The sequence below is a fragment of the Eutrema salsugineum genome, unplaced genomic scaffold (genome assembly GCF_000478725.1).
Source record: "Eutrema salsugineum unplaced genomic scaffold, Eutsalg1_0 scaffold_2, whole genome shotgun sequence".
In the NCBI taxonomy this organism is placed as follows: Eukaryota; Viridiplantae; Streptophyta; class Magnoliopsida; order Brassicales; family Brassicaceae; genus Eutrema; species Eutrema salsugineum.
In genome coordinates this window covers 2,084,915-2,108,054 of record NW_006256829.1, presented here as the reverse complement: position 1 = coordinate 2,108,054, position 23,140 = coordinate 2,084,915, and the positions used below count along the sequence as shown (strand labels likewise).

At 34.5% G+C, this 23,140-nt stretch overlaps 5 protein-coding genes across 6 annotated transcripts; 4 read left to right on the top strand and 1 right to left on the bottom strand.

Moving 5' to 3' along the window:
* Nucleotides 1-3,154: 3,154 nt before the first annotated feature.
* On the bottom strand, nucleotides 3,155-5,902 carry LOC18017377 (myb family transcription factor PHL5). Its single transcript, XM_006399093.2, has 7 exons — nucleotides 5,419-5,902; nucleotides 5,050-5,290; nucleotides 4,597-4,673; nucleotides 4,477-4,516; nucleotides 4,327-4,381; nucleotides 4,056-4,125; nucleotides 3,155-3,676 (listed from the first exon to the last, which is right to left on the bottom strand). Exons 1-7 carry the CDS (start codon nucleotides 5,833-5,835, stop codon nucleotides 3,449-3,451), a joined length of 1,128 nt encoding a protein of 375 aa, XP_006399156.1. The 5' UTR covers nucleotides 5,836-5,902; the 3' UTR covers nucleotides 3,155-3,448.
* Nucleotides 5,903-11,358: 5,456 nt separating this feature from the next.
* Nucleotides 11,359-12,602, top strand: LOC18017376. The gene has a single exon (XM_006399092.2). It carries the CDS (start codon nucleotides 11,588-11,590, stop codon nucleotides 12,251-12,253), a length of 666 nt encoding a protein of 221 aa, XP_006399155.1. The 5' UTR covers nucleotides 11,359-11,587; the 3' UTR covers nucleotides 12,254-12,602.
* Nucleotides 12,603-14,351: 1,749 nt separating this feature from the next.
* On the top strand, nucleotides 14,352-17,123 carry LOC18017375 (protein EMSY-LIKE 2). 2 transcript variants are annotated; one of them, XM_024156246.1, is made up of 9 exons: nucleotides 14,352-14,639; nucleotides 14,952-15,132; nucleotides 15,228-15,334; nucleotides 15,429-15,546; nucleotides 15,659-15,829; nucleotides 16,154-16,222; nucleotides 16,470-16,673; nucleotides 16,760-16,828; nucleotides 16,922-17,123. In XM_024156246.1, exons 2-9 carry the CDS (start codon nucleotides 15,046-15,048, stop codon nucleotides 16,985-16,987), a joined length of 891 nt encoding a protein of 296 aa, XP_024012014.1. In that variant the 5' UTR covers nucleotides 14,352-14,639; nucleotides 14,952-15,045; the 3' UTR covers nucleotides 16,988-17,123. The 2 variants fall into 2 exon arrangements, with proteins under 2 accessions (XP_024012014.1, XP_006399154.1); XM_006399091.2 differs by having other exon boundaries at nucleotides 15,225-15,334.
* Nucleotides 17,124-17,628: 505 nt separating this feature from the next.
* LOC18017593 (late embryogenesis abundant protein 46) lies at nucleotides 17,629-18,591 on the top strand. Its single transcript, XM_006399090.2, has 2 exons — nucleotides 17,629-17,811; nucleotides 17,922-18,591. Exons 1-2 carry the CDS (start codon nucleotides 17,725-17,727, stop codon nucleotides 18,315-18,317), a joined length of 483 nt encoding a protein of 160 aa, XP_006399153.1. The 5' UTR covers nucleotides 17,629-17,724; the 3' UTR covers nucleotides 18,318-18,591.
* Nucleotides 18,592-20,274: 1,683 nt separating this feature from the next.
* On the top strand, nucleotides 20,275-22,633 carry LOC18017592 (probable protein phosphatase 2C 68). The gene is made up of 4 exons (XM_006399089.2): nucleotides 20,275-20,920; nucleotides 21,311-21,681; nucleotides 21,904-22,140; nucleotides 22,227-22,633. The coding sequence occupies exons 1-4, from the start codon at nucleotides 20,590-20,592 to the stop codon at nucleotides 22,470-22,472; spliced, it is 1,185 nt and encodes a 394-aa protein (XP_006399152.1). The 5' UTR covers nucleotides 20,275-20,589; the 3' UTR covers nucleotides 22,473-22,633.
* The last annotated feature ends 507 nt before the right edge of the window (nucleotides 22,634-23,140 follow it).

Genomic DNA, 23,140 nt, shown 5'->3' with positions numbered 1-23,140 from the left:
ATATGTTTCTGTCATTTTCCAGGTTTTTTAGATCCCACCCTTATTGGTTTTTCTTTTGCAAAATATTGGGTAAGAAACTATATTACGGGGAAAAATGATCCAAAGTATGAAAGTAATATATTAGTTAATAATATGGTACCAAAGTGATTCATGGAACAATATTATGGAGAAGAAAGAACTTATAACAGCGGAGCTGAAGAAGCATTATATATATTTTGTACAAACACCAAAAATTCAGTATAACAAGATTGATAGTCAAGTCCAAGAACATCTCCGGTCAGAAATACGATGATAGAGACCGACTCGTTGTAAATCTTGATTTCAATTATTGATTCTTACTTTAGAGTAAAAAAAAAAGGATTTACCCGTATATAGTTGGTAGAATTGCACATAAACGCAGAGGATTAGGGAACAAACCTCTAATTGTTCTTGGAGATGTAGTCCCACTTCTTCTTGCAATCTCATCAACTCTTTAATTCTTGATCCCTCCGGATAAATCTCCTCTTCTTTGACCCTTTCTCCTGCAGAATCATTTAACAGCGTAAAAAAAAGTTAAAGAACATTTACTGCTTAGTTTTGGATCAATGGGTTAATGAGCCAGTCAACAGTAAAACCATATACACTATACCTTGTATGGAATCTTGAACATGTTTTAAAGTTCGATATTTCTGATTTGGATGGATTTAAAAATGAGATTAGCTAAGAAGGAACCATATGCATATATGTATCCAGATCATTATCTAAAAAGGAAATTGATGTGGTACTTACCTGAAGATGGCTCTTGACATGGTAGATGGTCAATTCATGTGTTCTCATAAGCTTCAAGATCCGCTTTGGTGTCGCTTCTACGAGTTCAAGAATAAATTGGGAAATTTAAAGGGTAAATTCATTTGTTTTTTTTTTTATTATTCGTTAACGAAATCGACGCACTTAATATATATATATAGGAATTACATGAAAAGATCATACTCATGGGGCCACCAAGGTGATTCACACATTCTACAAATTTGTCGTGAAGATCTATTGTCCACTTGATCCTTGTTTTGCTAGAAGATGAGCTTGTAAACTCAGAGGCAGATTCGCAACTTGAAGACCTCGCTGATGGATGTTCCTGCTGAGACCATGAACCTTAGTTAGAACTAATTATCTCTAATATACAAGTTCATAAGTACCTTCTCTACCATAAATTTATTTACCTACGAAACATTTTAATACAAATAAACTTCCTCCGGTCTCCAACCCGAAGAGATTATAAGGTCGACAAGGTTTATTCAAGATTCCTAAACTTCACCACTCAAAGCTAACATATATTTATTTATTTCTTGGAACTTGGAAGACGTATATATAAATTTATTTATTTTGTTCTTGTGGTTAAAACAAGGAAGGAAATTTTGTACCGTTGAGAGCTGTGCCACACACTCCAAAGATTGCTTTGAAAGCGAAGTGGTCCGTCTCGAATCCGTTGAGAAAATTTCGGAGATATCGTAGCATTTCCAGCAGTGAATAATGTGCTTACTGCAGCTCTTATGCGAAGACATTATCCGATGCTTTTCTTCTTCCGAACTTCAATAAGGTACACTTTATTTTATTTTTTTTGGGGGGGGGGTTATTAAAGATGTTGCATGTTTAAGGAAAAACAGTCTTCAAATAAAGTAAAATAAATAGAAAGAATAATGTGGAGGTCGAATAAGATAAGTAATATGTATATGGAATGACGACATTGTTACACACCAATGGTGAAACTTCCATAACGACATCTCCTCATGTGTTGGTCACCTCTTCGTAAATTATTCCAAAAAACAAAATAATGAAGATATTACAATCATTAATTGAAGCAAAATTTTACGCATATAATATCAGTCATCTAGTCTTTTCTTATTTAGTTTTTACTCATTTCGTTATATTTAAGTGTCCTTTAAAGAAAATTCACAAACTAAGAAAATTCTTTAAATTTCTAAGGTACACTACCACACTTAATAATACCTTAAGTTTCTATTTCTTACCAAGCTAAAATGATAGAGATAAAAATCTAACTAGAAATAAAACTTTGTCTGCGTAAAAACAATGAGCTAAAATAATGACATGTATATATATTCTTATAAATCAATTTTTCTGTTTAGAGATTTGATCATTATTTGATTGGAAAATATCATAAATTAAAATAATATTTTTTCAAAGTCTAGCTCACCAAATTCCAAAAATAATACAAATTATTGTGTGAAAACGTTTTTTGCTATAAATGAATTATAACTAAGATTAAAATATTATGTTTGGGATCTCCTTTTCCAATTAAGAAGAGATTTTATGTCATTTTTACATTGAACTTATGCTATCACTGGATCGTTAACCTACTACGTTTAGAACAAAAAAAAAAAAATAGGCTATTTTAAAAATTGTATTCAATAGATTTATAGAGATTTAAAAGAATTTTAGAAAATCTCGGAAAATTCTCGAACCAGACGAAACTATTTTACATTAGTGCACATAATCCTCGTATATCACTTTCTCGTATCAAAATTCAACCTAGATCATTTCATATGTTTGCTCGTGTCTCTACCAATGATTTGGTTCGGGACCAGACCATTGTAAGAAAATGACTCTTTTTTTTACGTCCAATGACTTTTCCTTTTTTGTTGACATAGTGACTCTTTATCACAAAATGTGACTCCATTTACAGCATTTTCTAAAACAAAATTTATAAATGGGTCTTTCTCTGTAAATGGTGTCATTTTCTAAAATAAACTCGGTTTGGACCGGGCGTGAATTGCCTGATACAATTCAAACCACCTCCATGCAAAATATTTCATGCAATACGATTTGTTTCTATTCTCCTTTTATCTAGTAATACATATTGTAAACACAGCCGAAAAAAATATTCAAAAAAAGAAGGTGAAACAAGAAGAAAAGAACTTGCCAGCAGCATATATACAGGTCGATTGCTTTTGTAAACATCGTCAAACTTCTCATATTAAGCCCATTTGTTATTATATGACCTCATGGTCTTCAGTTTGAACATAGTAATGTAGATTTATATTTGTAATACCAAAGTAACCGAGTTTAATATGGAAAAAAAAAGAGATGAAAAGAAATTGAATTTTCAAAGAAGAATATATTAAAAAGAGAAAAAAAAAGAAAGAAATAAAACGTGGGGTTCCTCATGCACAATGTTAAAAAGCAACGTTACTAATCTAAGAAGCTATCTCTCTATGTGAGTTTTTTAATAAAACAAATATTAATGAGAATAATCTCACACATCTATTAGTCTATGACTGAGACCCCATCACACACCACTTGCCCACATTTAGTACCTGATTCTGCTCCCAAGTGTTAGTGTGTGTAGCACTTTGTCCATTCTCTTGTCGCGACGCTTATAACTTTATACCACTTTGAATAGAGTAAGAATTGAAACATGCTTTAGGACTTTTCTAGTTAACCAATCTCTTCTTTTTCAACCTATCTTTGAATGGAGTAGAGCGTCTCCATAGTTTGTTAGCATCAGGGCTTCGGGGTCTTGTATGGAGACAGGCGGTGGAGAGTGATCGGGAGCTGAGAGAGGCAATGATGCTTCGGTGTTTGGCGTTTTCAGAAGACTCTCTTTTGTTTTTTGTTGTTGTTCTATCATTATTTTCAATTGTTTCCCTTGTTCTTCGATTCGCAGTTGTAGGTTGCGTTGAATCTATTAAAAAAAAGGTCGCATGAGCTAAGATTAATGGTAATTAAAAAAAATTGTATATAGATTAGTATGATAAAATAGTCAATTAGCGACATAGATATATGTTTAAACACATATATAATCTCAAAAAACTCAAAAGCCCTTATTCGTTCTTGAAAACAAGTTTTGATGTACAGCTTAGAAAACGATAGCTTTTGACAATTAAATCTAAATATTTTGAGGAAATTATGAAATAGGCGAGTGAAAGCCTATTTAACCAAAAAAAGGACTTAAGTGGGGAAATAAAATAGGAACGAAATACCAACACACCTACTTGGTAAAAAAAGTATCTTAAATTATCCAATATCTTGATTAAGGTATATATTTATATTTTGTAACTTACCTCTAATTGTTCGTGAAGATGCCTCTGAACATCCAGTTGAAGCTGGAGTGCCTCTTTAATTTGCACTCCACTGCCTCCACAAGGACCACAACACAAAAATTGGAAAAGAAAATAAATCATTAACAGGCTATTAGTTATTACTTTTTGAATAATGTTAATCGTATCTTGTTGTTATTGATACGCTAAGCCATTGTGTCATTAATTTTGGATTTATATGGAGGTAAATAGAGAACCATTTATAATAAAGAAAATATTAGGAAACTAAACGTACGTTTTTGTGTCAAGCTGAGACAGCTCTTTGGCACAAGCTCTCTTCTCAAACTTGCCTGCAACACAAAACTCTATCTTTAAATTTGCATTATTCCCAAATTATCAATGCGTTGTATATAAAAAAAAATAGTAAAGATATCTATTAGTGTACCTTCTTCAGAATCAGGGATGTATTTCGCAATCCTATACTTCTGAAATTTAAGCCAAAAACTATTTAATAAAATCTTCTTTGAAAAAAAATGGGAAAAGAGAGAGAGGAAGGAACCTTGACCTGTAAGTGGCTTTTAACATGAAATATTGTGAGTCCTTCAGAATCCATCAGCTTCAGTATCGCCTTGGGCGTTGCCTCTGCATAGTATTGCACCACTTACACTTTTTAGTGACCCACCAAGAAACAAGACATTTATTTCCGTTAAACAAATATCAAATCATCTTTCCAAATAATGCGCATATTTGCTTCAAAAGGAGAAAGTTTACAATCCACTCATATATAGTGTTATATGAGAGCGTTATAACTTCATAAGATGGCTTCTTATCTCATGTAATGTAATCATCATAACATCTACATGCTATGGTTAATACATGTACTGTCCATGATTCATTTACATATCTAAACATAACTAATTATGCTAAAGCAAAGTAAATATTATAAGTGACTGAGAACTAATAGATTAGTTCCTCTAGTACTTCTAAAGTTGAAGTCTCGTTAATGGGTATAACTTACTGTCAGCACCACCAAGGCGATTCACGCACTCCACGAACTTCTCATGAAGATCTTGAGTCCATCTTATCCGTGTCTTGTTCCCGGTTATCGTCCCACAGTTAGGAGCCATGGACCCTGATCCATGGGTTGAGAAGGAAGGAGGAGAGGAAAATCTTGGATGAGTTTGTTTAGGTTGATGATGTGACGATGAGAAATTCAGTTGTGTTACATTAGAATTACTATAGGTACTCCTACATAGTCCCTGCGGAGAACAATTCAATTAAACCATCAAGTTGAATCATCATTCTAAAAATAAATAAATAAATAACATGTTAAGAACAAAAAAAAAGATTGTAAGAAAAGAATGTTGAAGTGATTTTCTTGGCATACTTGTGAATCTTGACTTGCTTCAAAAGAAAGCGAGTATGAGGCTGATGAAGCATTTGCTGCGGCGAAATCGTTGGCGCATGATCTTTGATATAATGGCTTTAAGTATCGATCCGGAAGAGGCTGCATAGGAACCATCGATTCGGATTGGTCCAAGGATGGAGGATCGGAAGATTGATGATGGTATGGATGCAACGAGGAAGGATAGGGCTTTGATAATGAACATTGTCCGGAGAAAGATGGATTGGCTGTGCAGTCGTATGGAGTAAAATCAGAGAAAGTTTCGGTAGTCCATGGAGATGATTGATTGTAATGGATCATATTCACGTCTTGTAAGTTAAACGGCTGGGGCGGTTGCGGCTGCGATTGTAGCCGGCTTCCTTGTGAGGCGTTTGAGAATTCAAAGTTTATGTTATCCATCAAAGAACAAACAAGAGAGACCCGGATTGCCAGTTTTGCATCAGAAACATATGATCTTGTTGCACGTTCAATGATATATTAAACGGAAGAAACTAAAATAAGTTCGAAGTTGGAAAAAAAATATAAGAAAAAAATGAGAAGATTCGACTAAACAAAAAACAAAAAATAATCGGAGGAATAACGATCGAAATGAAATCTAAAGTGTTTTGTTTTTTTGGTTTTTGAGTTTTCTGGAATCTCTTTACATTCCTCCAAAGTCTTCAGGTGCAAGAGGGATGAGTATTGATATAGGCAATGCCTTTTTATTCTCAAAATGGATAGGAGTGCGCATTTTTTAATTATCCAATGGCCATAATTGCAAAAGTCCAAAATTCTTATTTCAATTGCTAATATTATACAGAGAATTGTAATATTAATTCAACCCCCACTTGCTTAGACCTTGTCTTTATTCTTCTTCATTAATTTGCAGAAACATTAAAAAAAGAGGTTGTTCACAAAAGTAGTAAGATCGCACGGAAATCGATTTTAGTATCCTAAATTAATTTAAAACCCTAACTGATCCTCTTAAACCATGCATAAAGATACTCAGTTAATGTGTATATATTGCACAGACATGTTTAAATTTTCCGATTTTTTTTTTCTTTTACAAAAACCTAAAAAGAATTTGTAAACAAAAATAGTAAGATCATACGAAAGTCAATTATATTATTAATTAATTCCTTTTTAAACCCTAACTGATCCTATAACCATGCATACATGTACAGAATACTCAATTAATGTATGTATAAGTGACTTAAGTGTATGTAGATATACATTATATGCAGGCCATTCCCTTTAGACTTGGATCAATCATCAAGCTTAGAAAAGTATGTCGATTTAGTTGAACTAGATGATTGATCCATGTGCGACTATCTTTGATCGACTTTTTTTGGTTGGTACTATTTATCGTAGATCGACTTGATGTCTTTTTTTTTTTATTTTATTATTATTTAAGTAGTATTACAAAACCCCATACCTTATTGAGAATAAAAAAACAATTAATCAGATACAAACAGCACTGTTAATAAAACAAATTTAACGGGAAGCCGACTCATGATAAACAATGTATCTGATTCAGAACGATTCAAATATTTATGTCCACATTGTTCAACCAGTAAGGATGACATAGAAAAAAGTTTCCAAAATAGATAAAACGTAGAACACAGGGAAGACTAAAAGACACATAGTCAAACCATTATTTGACGGTTGCCGGCCGGTACAGTGATTATCATGGTACGATAGGTAAAAGCAAAATAAAAATTTGCCATGCATTCAATCACACAATTTCACTGTTATTTTTATCTTCATATTAAAAAGAATTTCAGAAATAAAAGCTCGAAAAATTAAAATTTTAGTTGAATCGAAACCAGATTTTAAATGTGGTTTTCCTATATATTAATTATTGGATCTCTGATTGAGAACTTTTTTGAAAGAGGTTTAGGTTGGGAACTTCCAATTAGTATTTTTTTCTGATTTACAAAGATATAATTAAATATAATGTTTTGAAAAACTGTCATTTACCTAAAGCTAATAATCTATGTGTTTTAACCATTTTGAATTACTACTTATACAGTATATGAGTATATATAAAAAAAATAATATTCTTTAATACGTGTAAAATATGTCAAAATAACACTTTCATGAGTAAATAACACAACATATCTTCTATCAAAAAACGACACAACATAGCAGTTATTGAAATACGTATATTTAACTTAAATAGATTAGTAATGAGTAATGAATAACTCAATACCCAATCAAAAATAATTTTGCGTTTGTCAAACACTAAAGGTATTGGGTTTCGGATACATTTAGGACCACTGAATATAAATTAAAAATTAATATAAAATTTATTTTGTTCTACCCAAGATATGGGAGAATATTTACAATGGCATCTTTTATTAATAATGTAATTATAACGACGATTCTCGTATAAATCCCATTCGCTTTTTTTCTTTCAAGCATGAATTTGATAGTCGAAAAAGACATATCGAATTATTCTATCTTCAAAAAGTTTTGTTTGGCCAAATGCAACTTCGCTATCTATTTTTCAGTTTGATTTGAATTTATTTAATACTTAAGATGAGCCAATTAGATTTTCCATACAAAAAAAAAAATCAATGAAAGATTCAGTAATTTCAGTTCCACTTCCAAAAGTTTGCTGAAAGGTAAACCACATTACGCACCCAAACAACAATAGACAAATAATTAAATCCATAGGTAAGACCACGAAGAGATATAGCAGCATCGAATTCCATTCTATACTCTCGTCTAGATTAATTCAAATCTTTTTTATTTTATTTTTCATATTAAGGTACCTATTTGTATCATCTTTCAACATACGTTCAGTTTTTATTCACGGACTGATTTTTAATATTTGTGATTGGGGTTTTCCAATTAACGCTCTGATCAGGTGATCAAGGCGTTGTCGTTAACAAAGACATCTCTATGGAGTTATTTGTTTAAGTAACCATTCAAAACTATACTACTATTTGTTTGTACAAAAAAAAAGCTATACTATTTGTTTTATCTTGTAATTTATTCTTGTATTTTCCTATCTTTTCACACTAGATATTATACATCGTTTTAAAATTAAAATTCCTTTTTATAAAATATTAAATGTGCGCATTCGCAATATGACATTTAACTAAATAAGTTCTGTAGGCAGTGTAAAATAATGACACATTAGGCATTTTGATTTATTTTTAATGTGTGTAAGAAAATCAGAAAAAAAAAAACCAGTACTAGGATATGAAAAAGAACTACCCAATCGTCGCAAACACATTGACATACGCTGAAATCGTAAATCTCAAAGCTTTAGATTTTATTGTATGAGTTAATAATAATTTGTCTCTTATTATAAAGTTTCTTAGATGGCTATTTCTTCTTAAAAAAAAAGATGAAGCCGTTGCCCTTATGAAAAAAAAAACTAAAGAGAAGTTTGGTATTTGAAAACGAAAAGATGGTGGACCTAATCAATTTTAAATGGAAAGCAACAGTGGAACAACTGTAAGATTCCCCCTACGTGTTAAAAATAATGCCAATAGGCCAATACTATTCTTACAAGTTGCACTTCCCACTTTTTTTTTTATTTAATTACATTTTCTTCAGACAAGTCTTTGATTGTTTAACTTATTTTGTTTACTAATTTCGATTTAAAAATATACTTTATAAATTCGTCTTTGCCAGTCAGAGATGGCCCTCTGACGCGTGTTCACATAACAAATATTTGATACTTTTTAATTCAATATTTTTTGTTTTAATTGTCAATATTTTTTGTTTTAATTGTTCGACATCGGGTGAATTGGTTTGGGTAAATATTATTCTGTGTTACAAAAAAGAAAAACTATTATTGTTTCTCCTAGCAGGGAAATTTTCGTTATACTTTATTAAAGGCGACATTTGAAGAAATTTGACCTCAATTTGAAGTACTAATAAAAAAAAACATTTTAATAGAGGGACCACGTTCAGCAGCTGGAAGATGTAAATAAAATAAGTAAGTAATACTCAAATATCCATATAAAAATATTTCGAATACGTTCCGAATCTCCACATATGAACAAACAAATCATAAATCTCGAACAAGAAAAAAAAATAAAATATCTGTGTTTGGGGGTTCTAATTCTGAAAACAATTTCTATGTCCATCCGGCTTTATGTTAACCAAAAAAGTATCATATAATACCCAGTTAACAACAGCAAAAAAACACCATGCTATGTATTTTTAACTGTTACGGAAACTGGTAACACCATTTTACAAATTGTGCGTGCCACGGCCACCCAAAAACAATATTATTACAAGGGTCTCTTTTATATCCTCATGAATTTGTGGATTTATCGATTAGTGTTCAAGACTGCGTCATAGATTGAAAATGGACCAGTTCAATTTCAGTTTTAAACATATTCAAAAATTAGTTTATATTATAACTATTTCACACCAGCTAAAAACATGTATTAAAATTTCTATGATATCCATATAATAAGAAATCAATTTTGGTATTTTGTTCTATTTTATAATTTTTTATTAATTTTGAAGGTTGAACTGAGTATTTTAGGCACAAATATCACTTATCTAAAACATGAAATAATACTAATTAACAACAACACTTAATTTAGAATGGAGTAATAATCTTTTCAAGTTATAAATAAAATATTCTTATTCAAGAATATTTTTTCATTACTTTTAGACTTAGTTGTCGTTTTTAAAAAGTCTAAAGATTATTTACATTTTCATAAGTTATAGGATTAATAGGAATCGAGACATAAATACGAAAGAGATGGCTCAGGGTAAAGGCGCCAGAGGAAGCCTAATTGATCCTTTATCTATATGGGCTCAGAGACATTAAATCAAGCCCATATTACAAAAGCTTTCGGCTTCACCGTCAGCTCGTGGCAAAAAGTCGTGTCACCATAAAAAAGTACAAATAGTATTATCTTTTTCATAAAACACAGTTTGAATTCTTACGATATTTGTTGATGCATGTTCAAGAGAAGTAACAAGCAAAGTTGGGGACAGTTTATTCTCAATTTTGTTACCTAATCTTCTAACGTACGGGGTTGCTATGGAAATATAACAGCTCATTTTTTTGAGAAAAAAAGAGATATAAACATAAATAAATAAATATATTCAAATATTTTGAAATATATGAAGCGGGGTAGTAGAATTGTTATGGTCATGATATGGGGATCCTAGGGATTTGTTTTAAAGCTTAAAAGCGTTCTGTATATTTCATGTGGTCTAAGATTCCTCATCCACCTTTATAACGCCCGTTTGAATCTATAGTGAATTAGTAACGTTTGTTATTCGATGTTATATAATTGGTTTTACATCGATCAAACTGTGGATCAATATCAAACCAAATGAGTTGATCTTGATCAGTTTATCATCAAAAGAGAAGAAATTAGATTCATTACTTCTGGAAGTGAAATAGCTATTAACTAGTTTTATCCATTCTATACATTATATCACTTGTTATTAGCCTATTACCTTCAGACCTGAAATTGGTTGCCTAACGTATACTATGACCTGTTGAAACCAAAAAATGGAACTCAAACTATTGACTAAACCTTTTATTTGATGTATAAATTCCAAAAGGAAAAAAACATTATATTTGCCAGACCTCGGGTTTACTAAAAATTTTAGATAAAACCAACATAAATTTCAAATAAACCAAGACTAAATTTTCTTCAAAAAGAGAATGTTTATTGGGAAACAGAGAGAATTTGAGCAAATCCAAATTATTTTCAGTTCATAAAAAATTTGATTCATGACAACAACAACAACAACAACAAGAGGAGACAAAAAGAAAACGAAGCTATACCAATAACCGGTTGATGCCCCTTAATTAGCTGTGGATATTGAAAAATTAGCAAAGATGTGAAAACTGTAGTTGAAACATAGACAGTACAAAAGCAGAGTCAGAGATCAGTGTCGGAAGAGTAATATTTACTTGAATCTAAAGTCACTTCTACTCTCTTTCAAATCTGAGTTGTTCCTAGTATTCGGCAAACATGTCAGAATCAGTGGGGTCACACCACCCCGACCACAATTAAACTCTCCAAAGTGGAGTGGTATCACTTTAAATAGTCCAAAAGATTGAGGGTTTTTAAGTAATTCCATACCCTTCACAATCTTCCAATATTCAGCTAGAGTAGTATTAAAGCTCTTCCTAACAAAAAATATTTTCTAACTAGAGAAGAGAAAGAGAGAGAAAATGGCAGTGCCACTCAAATCAACATCCTCTATGTCTTCTCAATGTCCATCTTCATCATCACCAAGCTCGAGCTCCATGAAGCTCAAGTCCCTAATCCAAACTCTCATCATCTCTCATGTTTGTCACCTAATCCGCGAAATCTCCCGAGCCTCATCCATTCTTGTTAGAGTCTTGAGGAAGAAGCAATACAATCTCTTGTCACTATCTTCTTCATTCTATCCAAAGAGAGCCTCCAAGAAACAAAAGACTAATATACTCTTCGGCTCCTTCAGACTTCACTACAACTTTTGCTCCTCTCACGTAGTGCCTGTCTCTGCGCCGGTACGTCTCCCTGAGGAGCTCTACTTGGCCCATCTCCAGTACGACTCTACTTGGGAGTCAATGTACTCCACCGAATCGATGGATGGCCTCGATGATGATAGTGTTGATGATGATATTCAAGAACCATCTCAGCTCTCCAGCTTTCTAAGACAGCTAGAGGATGGTAAAGTTAAAGACGGCAAAGAAAAAGAAGAAGAAGAAGAAGAAGGAAAAAAGAAGATGATGATGATGAATGAGATTGATAAATTGGCTGATATGTTCATAGCAAATTGTCATGAGAAGTTCATGTTGGAGAAGGTTGATTCGTATAGGAGATTCCAAGAAATGCTGAATACAAGCAGTTGATGGGCCCTTTTTATCTTTCATTTCTTTTTATGTAATTTCACTCTTTTTTTTTCCTTCTTTTTTGCTTTTGAATTCCTTCATGTTATTCGAATTTATCTGGACATGGACTGGAAGCATAGGGATGGATTGTGTGGTGTTGGTTTCTGTTTCCATATATGATGATGATGGTGGTGGTTTATAAATTATATGTAGATTACACAATCCAAAAGGAAAACAGAGGATTGGTTTTTGTTACTTAATTTGGCTTTTGTGGTTTGTGTTTTTTTGCTACTTGTATCTTGTGATACCGTTGTTTGCTTCTGATGTACAAAAGGGGACCTAAAGATTTTGGAATTAATCTGACTTTTCTACGCTCCCATTTGATCTCTCTTTGAAATATTGTTTTGTAAAATTATCTTGTGGAGACATTTTGCCCTAAAAATAACTAATTTATATATGACCAAGACTTTTAGTTAAGTGGTTTGTAGTCACCGGACAATATGGGCTGATAAAAAACTTACGGCTAACTCAAAGTCACACACAGGACATCCCATCGATAGCTCACATCGCTCCATAAACACGTCACTTGTGCATTTCGCAAGCATCGAAACCTTATAATAAGAAACAAAAGAGATACTCATGTAAAGAAACGTGTAAGTGGGGAAACATTTTCGATGAATGTGAAGACGCAGCAGATTTCCAGATTCTTACACTCTTGGCCACTGGTATTCTCTTTGGACCAAGACCCTCAGGGGGGTCTCTTTCGATGTTTTCCAACCACACAATGAAGCATATTTGCAAACAGATTCAGTACAATTTGAAGTCTCAAGTAGGATTAAAACTGATGTACCAAGAACCAAAAAAACAAAAAAGTAAAGATGAAAGAGTTTCAAGATCGAGTTTCAAATGGCAATCAATTAAAGCCGGTTCCGTCACGTGTCCTGTGCGCTCGTTCTTGAGCTTCACTTCGTTTTCGAGAGCCGTGGAGAAGAAGACGTTTTCAAATTATTATTATTATTTTTTTTAAAAGAACACAAACTGTAACAAAAAAATTATCCGCTGCCGGAATTCGAACCCGGAAACATTAATATAGTTGAGGACCATAGTTTTAACCTGAGCGCTACAGCGGAACTGTTGTTTAGTTACGACTAATAGAACATATATTGCTAAAGTAAGGTTTGTTAGATATTTGCGTAAAGACCAAAAATCCAAGTTTCGGTTAACATTTTTTTTAAAAAACTTAATTTACGTTGGTTCGGTTAAAATGGCAAAACAAAAATATATTTTATGGACATTAAATTTAATAATTTTATTAAAATATTTTATCAGTGAGATTCAATTTATATTTTAGTTATTTCATGTTTCATCTTAGTCGTGTTTAACCGGAGCCTCTAGCTCTGGTAGTAAAGGACCCTCAGCTGAGGTACCCGCCATCACGAGTTCGAATCCCGACCACTGCAGAATTCACATATGGGCTGCAGCGTCCCAAGAACCGACACGTGGAGTGTATTTGGCCGCCCACGTGGCTAGTCTGGACCTACCTCGGTAGGGCCAAGACATCTGAATTATCAAAAAAACAAATCTTAGTCGTGTTTTAATGCATAAAAGAATGTATCATAACGAATCTTACATATGTATAAGTGTACTTATATCATATTTTTCTAAATTATCATATCATGTTTATATCTTTTATGTATGAAATCAACTAGAGAAAAAAAAAATGAAATATATATATATATATATAAAATTTGTGGAAAAGGAGATACCTAGAAGTTAGAATACACTATATGACTAAAGAGAAAGAAGAAAACAACAGTCATGTTTTCAATACCCAAACGAAAATTGGGAAAACCAAATTTTGAATTGGAGATGGAACCTTTAATCTGACCAATGTTGCTCTGTTTTCTGGTCAACTGGTACGTTCCCCAAGTGTTTTTTTATATCAAAGTGCTGTATGTTCTCTTCTACAACATTTCATTAGCAGTCTTGGGCCTAACAGGCTTATGTTATCATGTTACTAAAGCCCCCAAAGAAATTATAAAAAAAACGAGTCATCTTGTCTTTTAAAATGAACTAGCGCTTCCGACCAAACCAGTTTCTCTCTCCTCCAAACCTCAACTTGAACTTCCCGTCGTCGATCTTCTTTATCGCACGTTGTGCCCAAACCCAACACACACTGCACTTCCGCTTTTAAAAGATCAATCTTTATCGAGAGTTTAAAAAAAAAAACTTTTCTCTTTTTGCAAATTCTTTCAATTTCTCTCGTTAGGATCCCTACGATTTACCCGCACGCCGGATCCCATCGACCCCTTTACCGCCTCTGCTTTGGGAGTCAATTTGTTCTCAAGGATTTTTAGGGTTCCTTATCAGAATATTGCGGTTTTCAGACAGCATTCTGATTACGGCGGTATTTCCATCTCTCTACTGTTTCTTAATTACTGATTAGTTTCAAGGATTTGTTTCTGTTTTGCGTTTAGTAGCTTTTTGTTTTGTTCATTGAGAGATCTAACAGTGCTTTGAGTTTGGGTTTAAGACGTCATCTGTTTTGTGCCAGCTTCAGTCTATAGATTGTTTGTTGATGTCTATTTTTCTTTGTTTTGGATAATGTTAGTCCGTGAAGTAGGAATGGGAGTTTTGTGTGCTAAATCCGATTTATCCATCTAAAATTAAAAAAAAAATGTGCTGTCAATTTGTCATACAAGTGTTTTTAACATGACAGAAAAAGGCTTGGAGAAAAAAAGGGGCAGATTTCTTTGGATGGCAAGACTTGTACGCTAGGTTTCTTTCTGCGTGATATCAGACGACACAGTGATATGGAAACACAAATTCATATACTTGAGCAGGAAGCTTATTGTGCTGTCTTAAGGGCTTTCAAAGCACAATCTGATGCAATCTCTTGGGTAACTCCTTTTCTCCGTTGCCTTGAAAAGGTTTTAAACTGTACTGTCAAATGTCATGAGCAAAGGATCTGGCTTGTATGGTTGCGTTTTAGGAGAAAGAAAGCATGATAACAGAGCTACGTAAAGAATTGAGGGTATCTGATGATGAACACCGACAACTGTTGAACACTGTCCATAATGACGATATTATCAAAAGGATAAGGTAACAAGTCTGATTTCGCGACAGTAGAAAGCTATTGTTTTTACATGAGAACTCCGATGTATCTATGCTGTAATGATGGAACTGTACCCGACAGGGATTGGAGACAGGGAGGAGGAAACCAAGTTGTTCGACATGGAAATAACCAGTCCCTCGATGTTCTTCCGAGTCCTACTTTTTCAGCTTCTCGAAAGAAACAAAAGACGTTCCATTCCGTAAGACTTCTGGCTTACATCTTTCGTAGTAGGACAGGCAGATGATATTTGTATTTTCATATAGTTCTTTTGGTTATTTCCTGATCAAATTCATTTGTGATATTGCATGCAGTATCCATCGATTGATTCTACTAGAAATAGGTCATTCAGTAACAGCGTAGTATCTGGTGCCGTATCAGCAAATGAACCCCCTGAAGCTCTCATTGGAAGAAAAGTATGGACAAAATGGCCTGAAGACAACAGCTTTTATGAAGCAGTAGTTACACAATACAATTCAGATGAGGTAACTTCCTAGGGCTTAGACTTTCCATCGAGACTCAGTCAGCCTCTAAACTTGATCAAAATTAACCAGTTTAGTTCAGAGCATAGTTACGTGTTGATACTCTAGTGCAGGAGCATTGTATATACCATAGGTGGTTTGGTAATAGATTGTAACTGTGTTGACAGCTCAACAACTATAGTTGAGTCGCTTAGCTAGAGAGCTAAAAGGAAGTTTAGGCAGAATGGAGTTTGGAATGGTTTTTTTTTTTTTTTTTTGTATGCGTATTTAACATTGAATATGACACAAGTATCTAATAATTGATACACTCATTGTTATTTCGCACAGGGTCGCCATGCGTTGGTATATGACATAAACACAGCGAATGAAACATGGGAATGGGTTGATCTCAAGGAGGTAATCTGGTGTCTTTACAAGTCTTTGAAATCTAATAGGTACTAAGTTGTCCTTGCAAATGTTGCAAACAAGTTGTCTTGTGGGGAAAGGTGCATCTGTTTTTTGGGAATATGGTAGCTTTCCATCTGTGAAATCGCTTGTTAAACAGCTTCTAAAGTGTATCCACGTAGTAGTATGCAGTGTGCACTATGTAATATGATTCCGGTTATGAAGAATCTTAAGGAAGGTATATATATGATGATTGCAGATTCCACCCGGGGATATAAGATGGGATGGAGAGGAGAATGGGGTAACGTTAAATGACAGTGATTTAATCCGTGGGAGTAGAATAACCTTGAGCAATGGTGGTAGAGGGAGAGGTCCAAGAACTCAGCTAGCAGCACAAAACGGTGGTGAGAGGAATTTTTTCGATGAGATCGAATTGTTCAACACAGACTCACTTGTGAAGGAGGTAGGTATCTCTATCTTAGCATTCTGTGAATGAAATTTAACTTTTTTTTTTTTTTGCTCTTTAAAGTGTGGGATTTTCTCTGTTAGGTCGAGAGAGTTTTTGATTCTAACCTTCCTGACCCGCACGAGCTTGATAAGGCAAAGAAGCTACTAAAGGTTAGAGCCGTGAAAAGAATACTTTGATTAGATATTAGATTGATCAATGAAACGGTTTAAAAGTGAAAGTGGTGTTTTTATTGTATGATGCAGGAACATGAACAGGCGCTTATTTCTGCCATTGCAAGGCTCGCAGATGCTTCTGATTTCATAATGTAGAAGTAGTTATTCAACTAAGTATAAATCGGCTGGATATGATTTAGATTTTAATCAAGAATTTTTCATTCTAAAATAGTTTTGTTTTTTTACCGGATATCGAAAAAAATACTTTCATTCCTATCCATATAAAAGCTTACTGAAGAAAATACCCAAAATCCATAGGAAAACTTTTATTCCTATCCAAAAAATAATTTTTGTTCTTCATCACATTAGCATATAATTTCTGTTCTTTATTACATTAGCAATATCATTTTCCTTTCGATCAATCAGGACCATCACATTAACCGGGGCCGATGTTCTTTATTACATTAGCAATATCATTTTCCTTTTGTAGACGTAACATCGTTGACAACCGTCGAACACGGATTGAGCACTTAATAAAAAAAGAAAAAGAAAATTACCGAACTCTTTGCGTTCCCCAAAGCCTAACACGCGTCGATGCTCAAACTTCTCTACGACTCTGCAGGTCCGTACACGTGTAAGACGAAGAGCTGCAACACAGCGCCTACCACCTCTTGTTTCATGACACGTATCGCTGACGTGTCACCAAAACCGTAATTAAATAATAATCACGGTTGCCGTATAGTACCACGTGTCGAAGACGATGCCTATATTATGGGACATACTCACCGAAGCAAAGCATATATTTTGACAAACAAAACACACGTAAGAATCATTAGTATCTTTTTGTAACATTCTTTGAATTTCACCAAAGGAAGGAAGAAAGAAAAAAAAAAATGCAGTCGATGAAGGAAACAGCTTCGAACATTGCAGCTTCTGCAAAGTCTGGCATGGACAAGACTAAAGCTACCTTGGAGGAAAAGGTAATATTATCAATTGAATTGTGTTTATCATTTATCGAATCAAAATAACAATATGATTTCTGTGATCGTTTTAATAAATGATGGTGTTATTGGTTTTGGTTTTCAAAAAGGCGGAGAAGATGAAGACACAAGACCCTGTTGAGAAACAGATGGCCACACAGAGGAAAGAAGGAAAGATCAATCAAGCTGAGATGCAGAAGAGAGAAGTGTATGAGCACAACGCCGCCATGAAAGAAGCCGCTGGAGCTGGAACCGGAACCGGTTTGGGTTTGGGTTCGGCCACTCACGCGACCACTGGACACCTTGGACACGGCACTGGGACCCACCAGATGTCGGCTTTGCCTGGTCACGGCACCGGACAACCAACCGGCCACGTTGTGGAGGGTACGGCCGTGTCCCATCCGATCGGAAGAAACACTGGAACTGGTCGGACCACCGCTCATAACACCCATGTCGGTGGTGGTGGGACCACTGGGTACGGAACCGGTGGAGGATACACTGGATAAGGCGTGTTTCTTATTTGCTCTGTTTTTGTCAATTCCAAGTTTGTTGCTTTTGTGTATTTATGTTGTATTTTCGGGTCCTATCTTTGTTTATTTTTTACTAAGTAACTGTAGCCGGTAGGACTTTCGCTTTCGTTAGTTTGGCTTTTCTTTTCTTTTCTTTGTTGCCTGTGACAGTTTGGCTCTCTGAGTACGTAATTTGTTTTGTGTTATCATCCTATTTATAAAAGTTGAAACTCAGGTCGAAAATAAAAGAGTTGATAATGATACACCTATTGGCCTTATGTTACCAACAAGGCTAAAGCCGATCTTAGACTTTGCTTTTGGGGTTATGCGATTCTGTAGCATGTTTGAAATCTATTGTATCTCATCAACATATATAATCAACATAATAAAAAGTTGGATTTCCATAGTTTATATATGTTTAGTTAAAACAATTCCACCTAATCTTTTCTTCTACAAAACCAACAAAATTGCAAATTTATTCTTCGTCTCGTTGAATCGCCGAACAAAACAAAGTTTTAAACTATGAAGTACTGTTCCACGATTGAAAGTTGTAATCTTAAGGAATAATTTATGACGCAACGAATGAAACAGTGAAATAAAATAATCAAGCTATAAACAAATGTACAAATTCATTTGTAGTTTTTTTGTGTGTAATTTGTAGGTTATGTTTTCTTTTAGTATATATCTATTTTTTTATCTTGGTTAAATTTTCTAGTATCTCGCCACTAAACATGATGTTGAGTTACTTGGGTATCGCCAATGATTTCACTTTGTTTTATGAAGGTAAAACATCTACTTTAATCATGAATTATGATAAGTATATTTGTAACGTTAGTTTAAAATTTCGTCTCCTTCTCTTCCCAATATCGATGCGCGCGGTTAATAATCTGCGTTATATGTTATAGAAAGCTACGACATTATGAAAAGTGCATTGAGATTTGAGGCACAACATACGCTTTGATGGGATAGAAGTTGAGGCTGCTATTATCTATTTATCTCATTGTTCGACTGTTTTTTTTTTTTTTACTACCCATCTACTAAACCATGTTTTAATCAGTAGGATGATGATTCCGGAAAGTCGCATCCACCAATTCTGTTTGATTTATATGGGAGAATATGATACTTCGTACTCGAGCTTTTTTAGCGAGAGAATCAGCTCGGACATTTAAAGCTCGAAGTATATGAATGATGTTAAAACCAAAAAATATTTCTCAAAAATATTGGAAGGCGTTTAATTCTGAAGTGAAAGCCGGCCAATTGTTCGACTGTTATTACATGTTATTATGTTTTTTCACAATTTTTTGGGTGTAAAACAGGAGTCTATTTGACTTTTTTAGAATATGACATAATCTAGAAATTTTAGATACAATATCTCTATTTATATTTTTATTTCGTGAGAAAGAATCAAAATTATCCACTACATAATTAAGTTTACTTTAAATTTTAGATACAATATCTCTATTTATATTTTTATTTCGTGAGAAAGAATCAAAATTATCCACTACATAATTAAGTTTACTTTAATTTATGTTTATCAAATCAAATACAAACACTTGTAACCACTAATTAAATACCATAAATCCGACCTTAATTTGTAATTTTATAAAATTTCACAATAAACTACAGTACATTATTAAAAAAGAATCTCTTCACAGTATTAGTAACTTGAAATACTCCTCATAGTGTTACAAATGCTTATCTGTATGGGGGAACGCGTTTTGGACTTTTTACTTGTAAACAAATCGAGGAAGAGAAAAAATATGACGTGAGATCCTTGGGAATACTTACAAAATTACGTCAACAGTTTGATTACCCATTCATTGCGTGAAATACGAAAATAAATGTAAAAGGAGAAAATTTTAATTTAATTTATAGGACGCAACTTTAATTAAAACAAATCATATTTTTCACACTTTGCTACAACCACTCTCACTCTCTCTCTCTAGACCGAAGAAAGTCTTTCTCTTTTTTCTCGAAAATCTCTAATTTTTTCTCAGTTTTATCTGTAGAGATTCAACTCAAAAACAAAAGGAAAAAAAAAGAAATAAACTTTGCTTTTCGCAATCTCTGAATTTGCTTTTTGTTCAAAGCTTTTCCCGATTCGTTACTCGTTTTCCTCTCACCTGTTTCAGCTTCGATCCACCACATAATTAATCTTCTGATTTCCCAACAACAGATCACGAAACCCCTCTTCTCTCTCCGCGATCTCCGGTGGGTCTCCGGCGACCTAAACAGAGGTGTTCTCGGCGGAGGTGAGGGCAAATGAGGGATGTTCTCCTGGTTGGCGAGAATGGCGCTTTTTTGTTTGCGACCTATGCGACGGTACGGCCGTATGAACAGGGATGATGATGATGATAACAACGGTGACCATGACGACATCGACGGCGACTCCTCCGGTGATTCTCTCCTCTGGTCTAGGGAACTCGAGAGGCATTCCTTCGGTGATTTCTCCATGGCCGTCGTGCAAGCTAACGAGGTCATTGAGGATCACACCCAAGTCGAGACTGGAAACGGCGCCGTTTTCGTCGGAGTTTACGATGGCCATGGTGGTCCTGAAGCTTCAAGATTCATCTCTGAACATCTCTTTCCCCATTTGATGAGTTAGTCTTTTTCTCCTATTTTTGTTCTGTGCTTCAAGTCAAACTACAAGTCCTCTCTGAAATCGTTTGATTCAGCTTCTCTTAGAATTTAAATCAATGTGTTTGATTTGGTTACTGTGATCGGAATACTTGGTACAACTTGAAATCATGATTCATCTTATGAACAGTGAGCTGAATCTTGACTTTTACCAACTTGACATTTGGTGAGCTGCCAACTTTTATGTGAAGATTACAAACTTTCTTTTGGCAGATTATCTCGATTTGTCTGTTTCTTGACTCATAGCTTTCAACTTGTTTGGAGCTTTGTATTGTTCCTTTTGTCTGCAATTTTTGGATAACAACAATAGTTCCATTGGATGCTTCTTGATGAAACTGACTTTTCCTTTTTAGGACTTTCGAGAGAAAAGGGTTCCATTTCAGAGGATACTCTGAGGGCTGCATTTTTTGCAACTGAGGAAGGGTTTCTCACGCTTGTGCGAAGGACTTGCGGGTTAAAACCGTTGATTGCAGCAGTTGGATCTTGCTGTCTAGTGGGAGTTATCTGGCAGGGGACCTTGCTTATCGCTAACGTTGGGGATTCCCGTGCTGTGCTCGGTTCCATGGGTAATAGTAGGTCAAACAAGATTGTAGCTGAGCAATTGACAAGTGATCACAATGCTGCTTTGGAAGAAGTAAGACAAGAGCTTAGGTCGTTGCATCCGGATGATTCGCACATCGTTGTCCTCAAAAACGGTGTGTGGCGCGTCAAAGGCATCATTCAGGTTTGAAAGTCTTTCTTTTGACTCCCTAAAAGCACAGATAAAAGGTTTTCTTTTTGACACTATGATAAAAAAATAGAGCTATGAAACTGCTATTCTTATTCCAACTGACCAAACCGGAGAGAGTCCACTAGGCTAGCTTAAACTCTGAGCAGCTCAAGCAGACCCATTTTGTCTTGGGTTGTCACACTATAAGACAGTGATCTTATGTTTTGAACTGTGCAGGTATCGAGATCAATCGGTGATGCGTACTTAAAGCGGCCAGAGTTTTCTCTTGATCCTTCATTTCCGCGGTTCCATATCCCTGAACGGCTACAAAGACCGGTTCTATCAGCAGAGCCTTGCGTCTACACAAGAGTCTTGCAAACAAGAGATAAGTTTGTGATATTCGCATCAGATGGACTCTGGGAACACATGAGCAACCAGCAAGCTGTGGAGATAGTGAATAAACATCCTCGTCCTGTAGGTTCCTTAAAGAGTCATAGATTGATAATTTTCCTGTTTTGTTTTTCCTTTTGGGTTCTTACTGATGTTAAAACACAACACAGGGGATAGCGAGAAGGCTGGTGAGAAGAGCGATGAACATAGCTGCGAAGAAGAGAGAGATGAGGTACGATGATTTGAAGAAAGTGGAGAGAGGAGTTAGGAGATTCTTTCACGATGATATAACGGTGGTTGTGATATTCATAGACAATGAGCTCCTTATGGTGGAGAAAGCCACTGTTCCTGAATTGTCCATCAAAGGTTTTTCTCATACCGTTGGACCTTCCAAGTTCAGTATCTTCTTCTCTTAAGATTTTTTTTTTTTTTTTGTTCAACATACTCTCAGAGTTATACATTAATGCTAAAAACGAACACGGATCGATTTTGTACCAACATGTTGATTTTAGTTACAAAAATTGTAGGTACAGTAATAACATCCTTCAACTGCTCATTTGTATGCGAATAATCAAAAAATATTATAATGTTTCCATTTTCATTTTTTTTTTCTATTAGAAACTCTCGTTCGTCGTAGTACCATGGAACAGTGGAAAAAAAAAGATAATGCATAATGATAACAACAACACGTAAGAAACACATAAATTTTTTGATTAGATTGAAATTCGTTTTGCAAAATCACCAAACGGATGAACTGAAAAATGCGATTCCAACAGAAAAAAGTTGTCGCAAAAGGGCAAAATAAGTCAATGAGACCAAAATACTAGCAAAAGTTGTCAGCTCACGAGTGTTGTTGTGTTCATACTCTCTGGTTTTTGGCTAGATTTATCTGTGTTGTTCCTCCAATAAATCTGCTTCCTTGCGTTTGAGAGATAAGATCTCCTCAATCTGTGATAAAGGTCGTGTAGAATCGAACCCATACGTCTCTAGCGCGACCAATGCCTCTTTGTCTTCATCTAGTTCGTCGCTGGGAAGGTCCTTCCCCCGACTCTCTATACTCTCTGATATGTCGAGAAAAGATTGC

Excerpts from the sequence above, each read along its gene's own strand:
- LOC18017377 (XM_006399093.2), bottom strand. The coding sequence starts at position 5,835 with ATGGATAACATAAACTTTGAATTCTCAAACGCCTCACAAGGAAGCCGG. Across the intron at positions 5,291-5,418 it reads AAGCAAGTCAAGATTCACAA|GGACTATGTAGGAGTACCTA; the intron begins GTATGCCAAGAA and ends TGTTCTCCGCAG. Across the intron at positions 3,677-4,055 it reads ATCTTCACGAACAATTAGAG|ATTCAACGCAACCTACAACT; the intron begins GTAAGTTACAAA and ends TTTTTTTAATAG.
- LOC18017376 (XM_006399092.2), top strand. The coding sequence starts at position 11,588 with ATGGCAGTGCCACTCAAATCAACATCCTCTATGTCTTCTCAATGTCCA.
- LOC18017375 (XM_006399091.2), top strand. The coding sequence starts at position 15,046 with ATGGAAACACAAATTCATATACTTGAGCAGGAAGCTTATTGTGCTGTC. Across the intron at positions 15,335-15,428 it reads GATATTATCAAAAGGATAAG|GGATTGGAGACAGGGAGGAG; the intron begins GTAACAAGTCTG and ends TGTACCCGACAG. Across the intron at positions 15,547-15,658 it reads AACAAAAGACGTTCCATTCC|TATCCATCGATTGATTCTAC; the intron begins GTAAGACTTCTG and ends TATTGCATGCAG.
- LOC18017593 (XM_006399090.2), top strand. The coding sequence starts at position 17,725 with ATGCAGTCGATGAAGGAAACAGCTTCGAACATTGCAGCTTCTGCAAAG. Across the intron at positions 17,812-17,921 it reads AAGCTACCTTGGAGGAAAAG|GCGGAGAAGATGAAGACACA; the intron begins GTAATATTATCA and ends GTTTTCAAAAAG.
- LOC18017592 (XM_006399089.2), top strand. The coding sequence starts at position 20,590 with ATGTTCTCCTGGTTGGCGAGAATGGCGCTTTTTTGTTTGCGACCTATG. Across the intron at positions 21,682-21,903 it reads GCGTCAAAGGCATCATTCAG|GTATCGAGATCAATCGGTGA; the intron begins GTTTGAAAGTCT and ends TGAACTGTGCAG. Across the intron at positions 22,141-22,226 it reads TGAATAAACATCCTCGTCCT|GGGATAGCGAGAAGGCTGGT; the intron begins GTAGGTTCCTTA and ends AACACAACACAG.